The following is a 15,707-nucleotide window of genomic DNA, read 5'->3' as shown; positions in this document are numbered from 1 at the left end:
TGAATGTAATAACAAGTAGGAGATGATAAACTAGTGATTACAGTAGGATTTCTGATGTGTAGATTCAGAAATTTTCACACACTATAGCAGAGAGTACTTCATGGATGCCCAGCACCACTCGTCGATTGTTCGTGTTCCACCTTTTGAATGAGAATGATGCACCTAGTTCACCATGCCCAGCCATCTCCACACATGCACCATACACTTGGCAGATGTTCCAGGGTCCAGAGGATGTCTCCCGCCATAGAGGGAGGACTTATGTCATCAACCTAGCCCTTACAGATGGTCTACAGGCATTTCTGATCCACTTGGAAACCCATGAAGATGTCCTTGTACCCCCCCACACCCATTTGGGAGCACCACAGGTTCTTGCTTGGAAAGCAAGGGGCTAACCCCTTGTCCACTATGTTTGGAGTCCATTTTTACATCATGGCACCCCTAGGACTTCATTAGGCATCCTCAAAGGCCCAAAGAATCATTATATTAATCATTTTGCTCTCTTGAGAGGCTTATTATTGTTTTAGTGAGCTATTTTGGTGGGCTTGTCACCAAAAGTATAGTTATTATGCACATTATTTTATTTTAGGGGCATTATTAGTCCAAATTAGGCCATTTGAATCCCTTAGAGGATTGTATAAATAGAAGTGAGATGATTTATTTGCATCATCATCACTTGGATTGGGTTATTATCTCTGGTGAGATTTTCACTATACCTTTTGGAGGATGAGTTTGGATGATATGGATGAATTTTGATGTTTGGATATCTCTCTCTTATCTTGGAGCTTCTCTATTGGCCATTTGTTGATTGGATATACTCTTTCATGCATGTAAGTGTTATTTTCATGCTTATTCTTGTTATTTACTTTTGTGACATGAATGTCGCTGGGATTTTCGTTATACAAGTCTGAAATTTACTGCTTTTCTATATGAATTAGTGGAAATTGTGATCTCTTATAGCGTTGCATCATGTCATGGGCCATGCATGAATGGGTGAATGTTCCTAGAGATATTTTATGTTAAATACATCTCGAAAGGTCATCATTTGTTGCAAATTGAAGTGTAAAAGCCTTGAAGCAGTTGCTCTCATGCCCTAATGCAATGAGAAGTTGTTTGAAGGCCTCCTTGATTAGGTGAACTCTTTCCAAACCATAAATTCTCCTTGACTCCATCTCTCCCAAAGGACAAGGCACTAATCCTCCATAGGTGGTTACTTTTAAAGCTTATTTCTCTCACCTCCCCTTCCCTTTCTAGGCCTCGCCTCCATAGGTCACCTAGGGCATCATTTTTCTCACGATTTAGCCATCAAAAGAATTCAATCTCTTGCCTGCAACTGCGTTGGTGTGTCCTCTAAAAGCCCTACAAATTTCACAAATTTCTGATGGTGGGAGATATCTTAAGCCCTAGCTCGAAGATCGATTTTTGCACTTGGTTTCCCATTGGCTAGTGACATCATTAGGATCATAGCATTAAATTATCCAAAGAATATTCTTTCCTTGATCCTCTTCCCTTCCCTAATTGGGTCAAGCCCATTCTTGGTTGATCAACTCCATACCCTTGACCTAATTGTGGGTCCACTTGGCCTTTTGTGGTCCCACAACTTGTTGATTCCAACTTCACAAGGGTCACATAAAATCCAAGTCTCCACAAGGATCCCTAGGTCTACGAACCATCTTCGTAAAGCACACTCTGATAACCTAGCCCTAAGGATCTTCTTTGCCCTTCCTAGAGAGCCCATCACCTTGCTTCCAAAGTAGGCAAGCCATACAATTGAGTCTCTCTTGTGAATAGGCATTGGGAATCACCTTTCATCATTTTCATTGAATATCCATTATTGTGATTCCTCTCATACCAGGTCTCCTCCCATCCGTGAAAGTCTGTTAAGAGCAGGGAGCCTTAGCTGAGGTGGCAGTGGGCTATTGCTCCATTGTTGCCCTTGACCTAGTAGTTGCTCCATAGGATCCCCTCCTAGGACCCCTGCTAGGTTGAGTAGTAACATGGCCCGTTGTCTCCTTGTCACATTGATATCCAAGCTTCAATTTGTGCTCAACGTCACAAAGAATTTCAATTATTTTGAATTCCTAATGCTTTAGCACAAATGGGAGTGTGATTCGTGATCTGGAAACTAGTGCTTTGTGTAGCTTTCAACAAAAGGTTTCTCTTCCTTGGTCAAATCAATCATAATATTTTGCATGACAAGTGTTAATTTTCCAATGTTCTATGCTTAACACAATCACTTATGACAATTTCTTGTTCAATTAGCAATCACTTTATTCAATATAAATTCAATCTTCCAGCAACAATAAGCAATTGTAGATAGAACAGTAAACCACATGCAATAGAAGACAGCCAAAAAAAATAGAGACAGAAGTTTTGGTCAAAGACCAGGGAAAAACCCCCCAAGGGGGAAAACCCTTTCCAAATTCTTCTTCTATTTGATTGTCATCAAATGTTCAGCAGAGAGATAAAATGTTCAAGTTCATCAAAAAAGAGTCAAAGGTCAAAGCCTTGACTATCCCAAATACCAATCCAAAAATTCTATCAAAGATGAGCTTAAAATGTCAACTCTGGTCAACAGTCAAGTCTGCAATTCTGGTCAAAGTCAACGGCAGCAGCAGCACTAACCAGTCAACGGTCAACTATAAAAGTCCTCCAAATAATTTGCGCAGAGCAGCAGCCAACTCGGCCATCCAAACTCGGTCAAATCCAGTCAAAAACAGTCAACAAATTTACCACAGAATTCAGTGAAAGTCAAGGCGTTGACCTGCAGAAATCTTAGCCTGGAATCTGCAGTCAACGCTGGTCAAAGTGCTCTGAAAAAGTTCAGTCAACCTTCTAGTCAACTCAGCCTTCCAAACAGATTAGAAAATCAGTCAAACAAAGTCAAAACCTCCACAGTCAATGCTGGTCAAAACAGTCACAAACAGAAGTCAAACTTGGTCAACAGAAAATAGACTCGCTCTCCTTCGCACGCGTGAGCTTGAACCTCCTATTTCAGACCTGTACGAACCAATCAAATCAAGAGAGAAGATGACGTGATGTGTGAGTGATGCCTCCAAGTTATGTGACATGTGGTCTATTTATATGTGTCCAAAGGGGGCAAATTTCCTTGCCCAGGCCAACTTGTACTTTTGTGAAGATGTAGGTTCCATATGAAAAATAATATTTTTCCTTGCCCAATTAAATTCTTCCAAAGGCTAGCAGGGTCTTCTCTGGATGAGAAATGCCTCCCAATGGAGGGAATTTCTCCCTGAGCTGCCCAATTTCAACAAGTGTGTCACATTTTTTGTAGAAATGTTCCAAGATCCTAAAGGTTCCTTTATATATTTGAAAGTTGTGAAATGTATTCCATGATGATGCATCAGATACCTACGAAGTGTTGCCCATCTTTCCAATCTCACAATATTTCCTCAAAATCTATGTCAAACTGAAAGAGATTAACACCCAAAATCTCATCTCTATTCAACTATAAATTTTCTTCATTTGTGTTTTCCTCTCAATGCAGAGTTGGGTTGCTCATGATCGTTTAAGGCTTGCATATTATAGACTTGTATGTGATTTGTCTACTCATCCTCAAAATTTGTATTTGTGGAATCAACGTTGTGCATGAGTCCATGAGAAGTGCCTCACATTTTTTGTTGAAATGTTACAAGCTCCTAAAGGTTTCTTATATCTTCAAGAGTTGTGAGATGTAATTCACAATGATGCATCAGATATCTACAATGTGTAGCCCATGTTTCCAATTTCTCGATATTTCCTCAAAATCTACTCAAAATAAAAGTGACTAACACCCAAAATTTCATCTGCGTTCAACTATAAATTTCCCTCATTTGTGTTTCCCCTCTTATGCAATTGAGGGTTCCTCAGGGCAATTTAAGGCTTGCATATTATAAATATAGACTTGTGAGTGATTTGTCCAATTCTCATCAAACTTTGTATTAGTGAAATCACAAGTTGCTTCATCCATCTCTTGGATTTGTTCAATTGGAATAATTTATCCATGCCCATTGAAACTGTCACAAACAAATGGTGTTTTCCAGAAAGAAAGAAGAAGCAAAAAAGTACTTATCAAAGGGTGGGAAGAATGCAAACCAATTTACTAACCCAAAGATGGGGCAGGTTAAAGCGTAATCTATAAGCCAAGGATTAAAAGGAAAAATTCCTAAAACACAAGCATCAAAATATTAATTACAACACCAAAGTTGAGTTGAATAAAAGAGTGAGAAATGTCTTTAACACACAGAATGACAGGTAATACAGCTCACTGGAAGCCTGCACATCTGTAAACATTACATGTAGGATAGACATGAAAAGAGAGCTTCAAGTAAGCTATACATTCCCTGATAATATCAATAAAATATAATCTGAATAATAAAATTCATTTTGAGACAAACATGAATAAAACAAAATAAATACACATGAAAAAAAAATGTATACAACAGCATTGCACTCTCTGGAGTAGATTACAGTAAGAAGCATACCAAGTCCAGTGAAGCCAGGTTCTATTTTGGCCTGATTTAAAAGAGTGTTCACGACTTCTGCTTGATTCATGTACAGTTGTAGGCATCGTTCTATCAAATTCTGCACCTGCAATACAGAAAAGAATCAATTAATAAAGAGAATCTCAACATGAACGACAAGTCAGAAACTCAAAATATTCCCCTAGGCAATAAATTGATTATAAGATATAAGAAAAAAGTTATCTTTGCATAAGTCAATTAAAAGTCAACTCTTATAAACATGCATGCCTGTATCCTGACTTTATTTCACCAAACAGTCAATTTTTTACCTGTTCAAGTGACTGTACAATAAGCACAGGTGTAAATAGTAAATAGAGAGAAATTCAAATAACATATTTCTCAGATTACATGTTAAGGCCAGTGTTGCATACATGATACATTGTATCACCTTGAACACTAATAATTGGCATAAGAGCCTCTTTACATGACTCAAGTAAGATCCTCAGTTAGTCAATGACATACAATAATTCTGCCCACAGAGTAAATATGCATGCCTGCATCTTGACTTTATTTCAACAAAGAGTCAATTCTTTTTTACCTGTTCAAGTGAGTGTACTATAAGCACCGGTGTAAATAGAGAGAAATAACATATTTCTCAGATCACATGTTAAGGCCAGTTTTGCATACATTGCATCACCTTCAACACTAATAATTGCCATAAGAGCCTCCTCTTTACATGACTCAAGTAAGATCCCCAGTTAGTCAATGACATACAATAATTCTACCGACAGATGTTGCAGAATACAACAGAAACTTGGGCATTATTAAGTACCACTCATAAAAGAATCTCCCATTCTCTAGCACTCTCCATTCTAATCTGGAACAGCCATTAGAAATTTTAAGCACTTTCTCCTAAAGCAAAGAGAATCCAGGATTTTCACTAAGTAACGAAAATGGTTTTTTTTTTGGAAATTTTTAATATTGTATACCGTTTTATTAATGACTTTAAAACATAAATCAAAGTCACTTCATAAACTAACTTGATCAAAGACGTTCAGTACAGCTAGCTTATTTTGTGTAGGATTTTAGGACATACAAATACATCTGAGAGATATAGATACACAATAAAATATAGTAGTGATACTGCAACATATACATCTGTGTCTTAAGTTAGCCATCTCCATTACATTATTATATAGCACCCTAAGTTAATTTGCAAGAAAGAACAAAGCCAAAGGAAGGCAGTTGATGGTGAAAGAAGCAGAATGGTTATAAAATTAGAAAAAAATATGTTGTAGTGAAAGTTACATCCAGATAAATAATGGATGGAAACAATAGGCATGTGCAAGAAAGAAGTAATCCCAAGGTGAGCAGTTGATGACGAATGAAGAAGAAAAATAGTTATAAATGGCAAAAAATATATTGCAGGGAAGCTCACTCCTAGATAAATAATGGGTCGAAACAATGCGTAGAAACAATGCACACATCACTTTATTTGTTAAATAGGAATCCCACAAGAGAAGTGATAGGAATCACTACTGGGGAGGCATAGTCTAGAAGGAAATCACTGATAAGTCACTTTAAAATCTTTGTTTCTAAGTTGCAGCAAAATGCACCCCAAGGGGCCATACCACATACAAAAACAAGGGGAGATATTGAAAAGGATTTGGTGTTTCAATGCCATACCACAGGTCCATACATCCTGAAGCAAGTTTGAAGGATGTACCACAAGTCCATACAATGTCTTTCCAAAATAGTCTAGGCAATTTCTGACCAAAGAAGCTGGTAATTACTGGTAATTTTAAATTCTTAAAGTGAATCTTGGCATTTGCTTTATTTTCATCTTCTATCCATGATAATTCCTTTATTTTTCATTTTCTATCATGTTACTTGAAATTATAACATTACCATTAATTGTGTAAGTATGTTTGATGATGGTTCCAACCTCTTTAGACTTCACATAGAGAAAGTAGAAAGTCATATCTCATTCGGTATTCAGCTGATTATTTTCAAGATTTGAAGATTGGCAGGATTGTTACATTTTCATTGGATTCTATCATGTATGAGGGTATATAACGAGCATTTAATCAAGGGCAACAAGCCCTCTATGTACCCCAATGTTGGTGACATCGATTGTTGAACTCTTCGGTCATTGCGTTAGAAAAATGTACCCTTCACTAAAGCAAAAATCGTTGATTAGGTATGTTAAGCCTTTTCTACCATATTTTAAGGCTTGGAATTAGTAGCTTCATCAAAATTGGATGGTGTTGACTATGTCCCTAAAGGATCGAGGTAGAGCAAAAGGCTAGACAAGGAGGCAAGGGATGATACTAATGATAAGGGTCCCAATATAAGCAATGGTGGAACATTGCTTGTTGTTAATGTTTGTCATTGATGTTCATGCTCTTTTATGTATAATGTCTTCCTTCAAAGTTTCAATATAATGTGATATTTACTGTTGCATTTAATCAAGAGCACCAAGCCCTCTATTTATCCCGATGTTGGTGGCATCGATTGTTGAACTCTTCGGTCATTGCGTTAGAAAAAAATGTACTCTTCACTAAAGCAAAAATCATTGATTAGGTATGTTAAGCCTTTTCTACCATATTTTAAGGCTTGGAATTAGTAGCTTCATCAAAATTGGATGGTGTTGACTATGTCCCTAAATGATCGAGGTAGACCAAAAGGCTAGACAAGGAGGCAAGGGATGATATAATGATGAGGGTCCCAATATAAGCAATGGCGGAACATTGCTTGTAGTTAATGTTTGTCATTGATGTTCATGCTCATTTATGTATAATGTTTTCCTTCAAAGTTTCAATATAATGTGATATTTACTATGTCGAGAGGTGCTTTCTACAACAAAGTATGAGTGAAATGTGTAATTTCTTCTATGCTTAACATGGAGTTGACCCATGGCATTTAAAAAATATATTTCAATGTTGACCATAAATAAATATTTCAATGTCCACCTTCAAAATAGTAACTAGGATGATGTCCTCAAGGAATAGCATGACATCATCAAGCTATAGAGTGCATACACCCCTCCAAAGGGGTCCCAAGTGATTAACACCATCAATCACTATCAAAAGAAGTGTGACGTCCATCAAGCAAGTACAATGCTAGCTTGGGCGTGTATAGTCATCTTAGGGGTGTGCCATCTCTCAAGTCAATGCCTTAGCAACAATACTCAATGTCCAAGGTCCTGTGGGTGGAGGAGGTTCACATCATTAGTGTGAAGTCATCGTTCAAGCCAATGTTCTTCAACAAGGGTCTAACATCCTCCATCAAGTGTCATGTGTCACCATTGAATGAGGTTGGAGATGCCCTACAATGTGTTGGAGGAGCATCACTTATTCCTCAGTAGATCTTGGCTACACCTGTAAGAATCATCTAACACATACTCAAGGAATCAAGTGAGATCAACATCATGGGTACAAGAACCATAAAAGCATCAAGGTGGACCATATTCAATGTTAAAGCCATCAAAGTACTTCACACAAGTATCATCTTCAAATGTCCTACTAGCTTATGATTGTGTACAAGTTACCTCACTTAAGTATGGGAGGGTTATCACATGACCCTATTATGTGGTTCGAACAATAATCGAAGGAACAGTTACTATGCCAAACCTTACAAATGATAGGTGTTATGGGTTGGGGTTTACATCATGAAAGGGGTTATAATCTTATACTAGGTTATAAAATGTCATTGTTCATGAGTGCCTTTGTAGTAGGAGTGCTTATCTACTTGAGTTGCCTTCCCTCGCCTTAGTTTTTCCAAGCTCCCAATATTAACCTTTTCCTTTCTTGTCTTGATATTAGCTTGTTTAACAAGTTGTATTGATTTATCAAGTCATAATGATGAAATAATCCCCTTTTAATGATGGGCAATTTATTGCTTCATCGAGGTCAAGATGTTTACTAAGATTCCTATTACTTTGATAGGCACGATCTGCATGGATACCTCACGAGAACAAGTGGCTACATAAGAGGTGGTAGAAATCAAGCTAAAATTGGCTTTTAATTTCTTTAGATCCCTTACCATTCTTTTCCATTTTAACATGTGGCTCATGCTCTTTCTTTCCTTACAGTTGCATCAACCTCGAGTATATCCTCATAAGACAAGGCCATCAGTGAACACAAGTGATAACAACAACTAATCAAAAGATGGGATGGTAGACATATGGGAATGATCACAAGTATTAAGTAATAAATAGCATGGAACACTACCATCACCAGAGCCACCTATTTGAAGTAAGGTCACACTTGGACTAGTGACACAATAACCACCAAGGTGAAGTAGATGAACAAGTACACAGCCAATAGTGGACTATAATCCAATTTCAACTTGTGATCCATACTAGGATGCCCTAAACATTGAATGAAATCACTTGAATGCAAAAACGGTTGAAGTACCTCACAATAGATGAACCACCTTCATCAGATGAGTATGCTAGATCAATGATTATATTGACCAGATCATGGATGAAAGGAATCTGAGGCTGGCTATTTGGCAAGATTCAAATGTCAGAGAATATTTTCTCCTAGGGTAACCCATGTATATGGATGGGTATTAGGCCATCAATTAAATGGCTCAATATATATATATATATATATATATATATATATATATATATATAAAGCAATTGAAACTAAAAAAGATCTTGTGAACACATGTTGAGGTTGATTTTATATATATATATATAGAGAGAGAGAGAGAGGAACTAAAACTAAATAATTTCTTGTGAACACATGCTTCAGCACCCTAAATCACTTGGTAGTTTTTCACACTTGGAGGAGTTATTTGTGTAGATTTGGGGTAGCATCGAATGTGCTCTAGCCATGAAAATTGGTGGAGGGGCTAAAGCACATGAGATCTCCAAGACCCAGAAATGGTTTGGGCAGATTCTAATCGGTGAACAAGATATTAAAATAATTAATATTTTAATGGAGTTCCTAAGTCTAAAATTAGGAAAATAAAATATTAATTGGTATTAGTATAAAGTTGGGTTAGAAGGTTCCAAATGACATGGATCAAGCCAAATCTAATCTTAGTCGTTGATTAGAGATGTAATCTCGGCCATTGAAGGACCAATAGCAAAAGTATAAGAGGAGGCTTGAGGGTCAGTTGGAGAATACACTAGAGTGATCAGTCATTCGATTTTCTAAAGTGGGGTTTGCTAAGAGAAATCGAATCAATGATCAGTTGCAGCAAGGGGCAGTGAGTACGAGGCAGAGAGGGAGGGATAGTGCCAAGAGACCAGCGCAGAAGCAGAGAGAGGCAGACGCTGAGCCAAAGGGAGCCACGCATAGGCAGAAGAGATTGTGCAAAGGCCAGAAGGGCCTGCGTCATCCACGCAGAGACTGCAAGAGTGACGCAGAGGGTCATAGAGGCTGTGTAGTGCCTCAAAGGGTTGACGCAGAGGCCAAGAGAGCTAAAGCTGAGCTTCAGATTGTGCTGGAGAGGGTTTCGTGGGGCAGACTTTCTGAATATCTACTTCCGAATAGAGAGGTATTACTGCTGGATTATTTTCTCTATCGGGTGAGCCAGTTTGGCACCCAGTTGTACTCAGAAAGACTGCATAATAATATAACCCTCAAAATTGTTGCACTGGTTTTCCCAAGTTGGGTTTTTCCGGGGATGTTAGTCCAAAAATAACAGTGTCACTTGTGTGTTTGTCTATTTCTTTCAGTTGTTGATCTGTAGATGGTTGAGATTGTATTGTGCTTATTTCAGTATTTATATGGTTAAATAACTTGTTCGTAATTAACAAGTAGGAAAAATAAACCAGAGAATACAAATAAAACTTCTAACGAGTAATACATAGAAATTTCAACATGGTATCAGAGCTAGGTTGCAGATCACAGGAGAGCTGAAGGCACCAGCTGAATCAGAGCAGTTGCAGCAGAAACAGTTGTCCCGAGTGACAGAAGTTGTTCCTAGCAGAAAGCGGTGAAGAAGGGTTGACGCAGAGGGACTGCGTCATCAGTTCAAGCCAGAGAGAGGTCAGCTCAGAGACTGAGAAGGGCAGAAGAGGCTCACGAAGAGCCACGCAGAGACCAAGAGGGTTGACGTAGTTGGCTAGTGGAGCATTTTAGCTAGTGTCGGGATTGCGCGGGGCCTAGAGGCTCAATCCTTCAGTTGCTGGGGCATAGGAAGCTGTGGGCATATTGCGGGGAGTGAAGTTGGTGGGGTGTTGTTGCTGCCGAGACAGAACAGTACCTAACGAGGCAAAACCAAGGTAGAGGGAGTTGCTACCTAGGCAGATTTCTAGCCAAGAAATCCAGATCAGTGTTGCAGGTGCATAGGAGATCAGAGAGGTGCGACTCGACGATTGGTAGGCAGGTTTCGAGGAGGGAAATCGAGACTTAGAGGGAGTCTAGCAGAGAACTTCCAGGAGGGAAGTAGCGACTCAGAAGAAGTTGAAGAGAGAACTTCCAGAGGGAAGTAGAGACTCGGAGTAGTCGAAAGGAAGAGCAGAGAGATGGCCATGAATGGACCTAGGGATCAGGACAAGCTGGACAGGGTGTCCAACTTTGTCGTCTAGAAGGCTAGGATCCTGTCCATTCTAGATAGACATCACATCAAGGCCTTCGCCTTGAGAACAGTGGCTATCCCAGTTGACCCAGCTAACAATGAAAAGTACAAGGAAGCAATGGCCAAGGTGAAATGCATAATCCTTGATGGGGTCAAGGATCATGTGGTCCAGCATATTGCCGAGAAGGAGACAGCAAAGGAAATGTGGGACACCTTGAAGACGTTGTACCAGCATACTTCCGTGCAGAGGAAGATGTTACTAGAGAATCAGTTGCAGTCATACCAAATGCAGAAGGGGGAGCAAATAGATCACTTCCTCGGTAGATTGAAGGAGATCCAAGACCAACTGACTTCCATAGGGGCCACGTCGGATCAGGAGTTGATGGTGAGGACCGCTCTAAACGCAGTCTCCGAGGAGTGGGAGACATTCGTCCAGAGTATTCTAGGCAGAGCGAATCTTCCAGATTGGGAAGAATTGTGGGCAGCTCTTCGCCAAGAAGAGATCAGACAGTTGTCCAAGACGGGAAGTAGCAGCAAAGGAGTCCGGGTCAAGAAAGAGGAGGAAGAGGATGCAGCTCTGGCATCTGTGGGGAAGCAGAAGAAGAGGAAGAAAAAAGACCTCTCCAAGATAAAGTGCTTGAACTGTGGGGAACTGGGGCATTATGCAAACCAGTGTCTAAGGAAGAAGAATAAGGGAGAGGCATCTGACTCCAAGGCAGCGCCAACGAAGGCGGAAAAGGAGGTAGAGGAGGATGATGATTGTGCCATGAGTGCTCATGTACCTCTAGAGAAGAGGTGGGGAGACATCGAGTTGTATTCAGGAAGACTACAGGCGATGAGGGGCAGGATCCTTGAGGTACCCAAACTCTTGGATCATACCTTGCTACAGGAGCCCCGAAGTGAGAAGTAGCAGGATGGCAGATGTCGATAGAAACGGATGCAGATGAAGTGGCAGAGAGTGCTATAGTGCAGTAGTCCCAGGCAACACAGAGAGGGTTGCAGCAGTGCGAGAGGCACAGAGGAGGTTGCAGCAGTGCAGGATGGCACAGAGAGGTTTGCAGCGGTGCGAGAGGCAGGGAGTTGTTGCAGCAACGTAGAGGCAACAGAGGGAACACATGATAGCAACAAAGAGAGCTTCAGCATTGGGAGTGTTTCTAGCCTGACAGGAATGTCAGTAGTTGGGTGGATCAGTTACTTAATTCTCAGTAACTGAGTTGCAGTGCAGTAGCAGTGGCACGATGCAGCATGATGAGAGGGGATTGCAGTGCAGATGCAATGTTCGGAGAAAGGCCCAGCAGCAACACAGATGCAAAGGGAGTTGCCGTATGGATGCAGCAGTGGCAGTCACTGCCATGGACAGGAGCACAAGATGCAGCAGTGCAAAGGATGTTGGGCAAGGAGGCCTCGCATTAGGCACAGGTACTAATGCCATATGATTAGAGTGATGTTCAGTTGTGGAGCATTACTAGAGCACATTCCTCGCTAAGAGGGAGTGTTGATTTGCGGTAGCATCAGATGTGCTCTAGCCATGAAAATTTGTGGAGAGGCTAAAGCACATGAGATCTCCAAGACCTAGAAATGGTTTGGGCATATTCTACCTGGTTAAGGAGATATTAAAATAATTAATATTTTTAATGGAGTTCCTAAAGTCTAAACTTAGGGAAAATAAAATATTAATGGGTATTAATATAAAATTGGGTTAGAAGGTTCCAAATGACATGGATCAAGCCAAATCTAATCTTAGTCGTTAATTAGAGATGTAAATTTGGCCGTTGAAGGACCAACAGGAAAAGTATAAGAGGAGGCTTAAGGGTCAGTTGGAGAATACACTAGAGTGATCAGTCATTTGATTTTCTAGAGTGGGGTTTGCTAAGAGAAATCAAATCAGTGATCAGTTGCAGCAAGGGGCAGTGAGTACGAGGCAGAGAGGCAAAGATATTGCCAAGAGACCAGCGCAGAAGCAGAGAGGCGTAGACACTAAGCCAGAGGGAGCCACGCAAAGGCAGAAGAGACTACGCAGAGGCCAGAAGGGCCTGCGTCATCGACGCAGAGGCTGCAAGAGTGATGCAGAGGGTCATAGAGGCTATGTAGTGCCTCAAAGGGTTGACGCAGAGGGTCGTAGAGGCTGCGCAGTGCCTCAAAGCGCTAACGCTAAGCTTCAGATTGTGCTGGAGAGGGTTTCGTGGGGCAGACTTTCCGAATATCTGCTTCCGAATAGAGAGGTATTACTGCTGGATTATTTTTTCTGTCGGGTGAGCCAGTTTGGCACCCAATTGTACTCAGAAAGACTGCATAATAATATAACCCTCAGAATTGTTGCACCGGTTTTCCCAAGTTGGGTTTTTCCGGGGACGTTATTCCAAAAATAATGGTGTCACTTGTGTGTTTGTCTATTTCTTTCAACTGTTGATCTGTAGATGGTTGAAACTGTATTGTGTTTATTTCAGTATTTATATGGTTAAATAACTTGTTCGTAATTAACAAGTAGGAAAAATAAACCAAAGAAATTTCTAACGGGTAATACTTAGAAATTTGAACAATTTGAGGGTTTATTACAGAGCACTCCTCTCTTATGCACAATTTCCAAGGAATTCATAATTATTTTATTGTTGGAGAGGTTAGCAGTTCTCTTAGTTTGTGCACTTGGTTTGATGGAAAAAAATTATGGTATTAAGAAACAACACATGGTTTTAGCATAGATATTGATGAGTTCTAACCACCTTGGGAATTCCTCCTAGGGTGCACGTCACATGCAGACACTTTATTACTTGTTGTGTGGTTGAGGTAGTAACAAGACAGTTTTTAGGGTGCACCTCTCCTATTTGTTCTCTCATATTGATTGCATGCATATTTCAGCTACACTTGTCATCATTTTCCCTTCATTGAAATGCCCTCACCTCTTTCACCTGGCACATATATTATTTTATTGGAGATGTTTATCAAGGATTTTTATTGAAAGGCATATGGCATACCTAGAGGGCCATATGTGTGGTTTGTGCATGCTCTTGCTTGGTCGTCTTAATATATTTGGAACATATTCTTGGAGGGCATACTTGTGGAGACACTTCTTGTTATTCTTGAAGATATATATATTATTATTCCATCAAGTTTTGGCATGGTCAAAATACTAAATCAGCCTTATCTCCTCGGAATTGTCTTTTACAGATGGTCCACTTGCTATTTTGGGGTTTAACTACATTTCTTGTGGAACATTCTATCGACATGGCATCCTACACATTCATTCATGGACTTGGTTTCCTTGGGATTCACACATGTGGATTGGTTAAATGCATTCAATTGATTACATGCATTATGGCGGACCACTTGCTATTTTTGGAGGTTATTTATGGAGCATTCCCCTAGGATGACTATTTTATTATTACATGTTTATTTGAAGTTGGCTTCTCCTGGAGAGGCTTGTGTCCACATATTGTGACATGGTCAACCCTGGATTGAGGAAGGATTTAACTAGTCCAATTTTATATTATTTTCTTCACTTGTCATGGAGTAAGTTAGAAAAAATATTTGCTTATTGTATGAGAGAAGAAACACCCTTTGTTAAAAGGAGCTTTCTCTCCATTGTAAAGGTTGTTGAGACTTTGGGCATTGAAGAGCTCTCCCATTGAGCTTCATTTGAATTTTGTGCATCATGTGCTTGGAGCCTTATGGAGGATTGGAGGTATATTATTATTTTATGTGAGGCTTTCATTGTGCTCTTTAATTTCATATGTTGATTTTTGTAGTAGGAGATCTTTGTAGTATGTTACCAATGCAATGTAGTGACCTACATGTCATTTGGAAAAAGTAATGTGAGGATGTTATCCCTCTTATTGCTATTGTTGATATGTTAATCTTTCATCTAATAAACCTATTTTTTGTTGGATTAACATAACCAAATTTTCACGACAATGCTCAAGTATGGCACCTTAAGCCTTCCAATGTAATTTTCTGCTATAAAAATCGTCAAGTTGGGGTTGGTTTGTCACATGCATAGCAGCCCTCATTACCTTGCATTTTCATGCACTTGTGCTCTTTGATCTATGCTTCCATGACTTCATTCATCCAAGGTGTGATTAGGCAATTGCTCTTGGGATTTTCCTCCATCTTTCCCTTCTCACACCACTTGTTATTCCACTATAGCTGCAACCACTTGTTTTGATTAGGCATACTCTTAGTTAAATCACCTTGTTCCTACACTCTATAGCCTTAGCAATCCTACCATTTAGGGAAAACTCTTTTACGATGAAGAAGATCCAACCAAAAATGAAAGCAAAAGCTACTGTGTTGACAGTGGGTAGCCTTCCTGACATGAACAAGATTAACCCTTGATGCTTGGGACTTCACATCATAAGGGAGTGATAGGTTTTGTTGCAATAGGGAGGAAATAAAATTGCAGGCAGAGAGGCCATTTTCAAAGAAGATGTCTAATAATAGGGATTTTCTGCAACTCCCTTTCATAGTATGAAATGTATTGTTTTGTACATTTAATAGAATCTACTTAGCAAATTTCCAAAAAAAATGTAGAGATAAAGATATTAGGTATACATTTTCAAGCATAGGGAAGTTTATTCACTAGAAGCAAGGAAAGGAATGTGTTTTACATCTGCACAGAGACTGGGTATATTATGGACTTCATCATTAATTCCTTATACTTGTTTATTTTATTATTTGAAAATTGGCATCTTGGCGAGATTTTATATATTATTTGAA

General features: G+C 39.5%; 1 protein-coding gene across 4 annotated transcripts in view; it reads right to left on the bottom strand.

The window, feature by feature from the left end:
- LOC149167568 (histidine-tRNA ligase) overlaps positions 1 to 15,707 on the bottom strand; it is a 341,880-nt gene that overhangs the window by 150,654 nt on the left and 175,519 nt on the right. For all 4 annotated transcript variants that reach the window (XM_089433027.1, XM_089433028.1, XM_089433025.1 and 1 more), the window contains one exon: positions 4,479 to 4,584. In XM_089433027.1, the coding sequence (XP_089289153.1) occupies positions 4,479 to 4,584 (106 nt within the window). The remainder of the gene's footprint in view (positions 1 to 4,478; positions 4,585 to 15,707) is intronic.

Source organism: Pinus tabuliformis, chromosome 5_1 (assembly GCF_031772625.1).
Source record: "Pinus tabuliformis cultivar Carrire ecotype Pingquan chromosome 5_1, CPIR1, whole genome shotgun sequence".
Classification (NCBI taxonomy): Eukaryota; Viridiplantae; Streptophyta; class Pinopsida; order Pinales; family Pinaceae; genus Pinus; species Pinus tabuliformis.
This window is presented reverse-complemented; position numbering and strand designations above follow the sequence as displayed.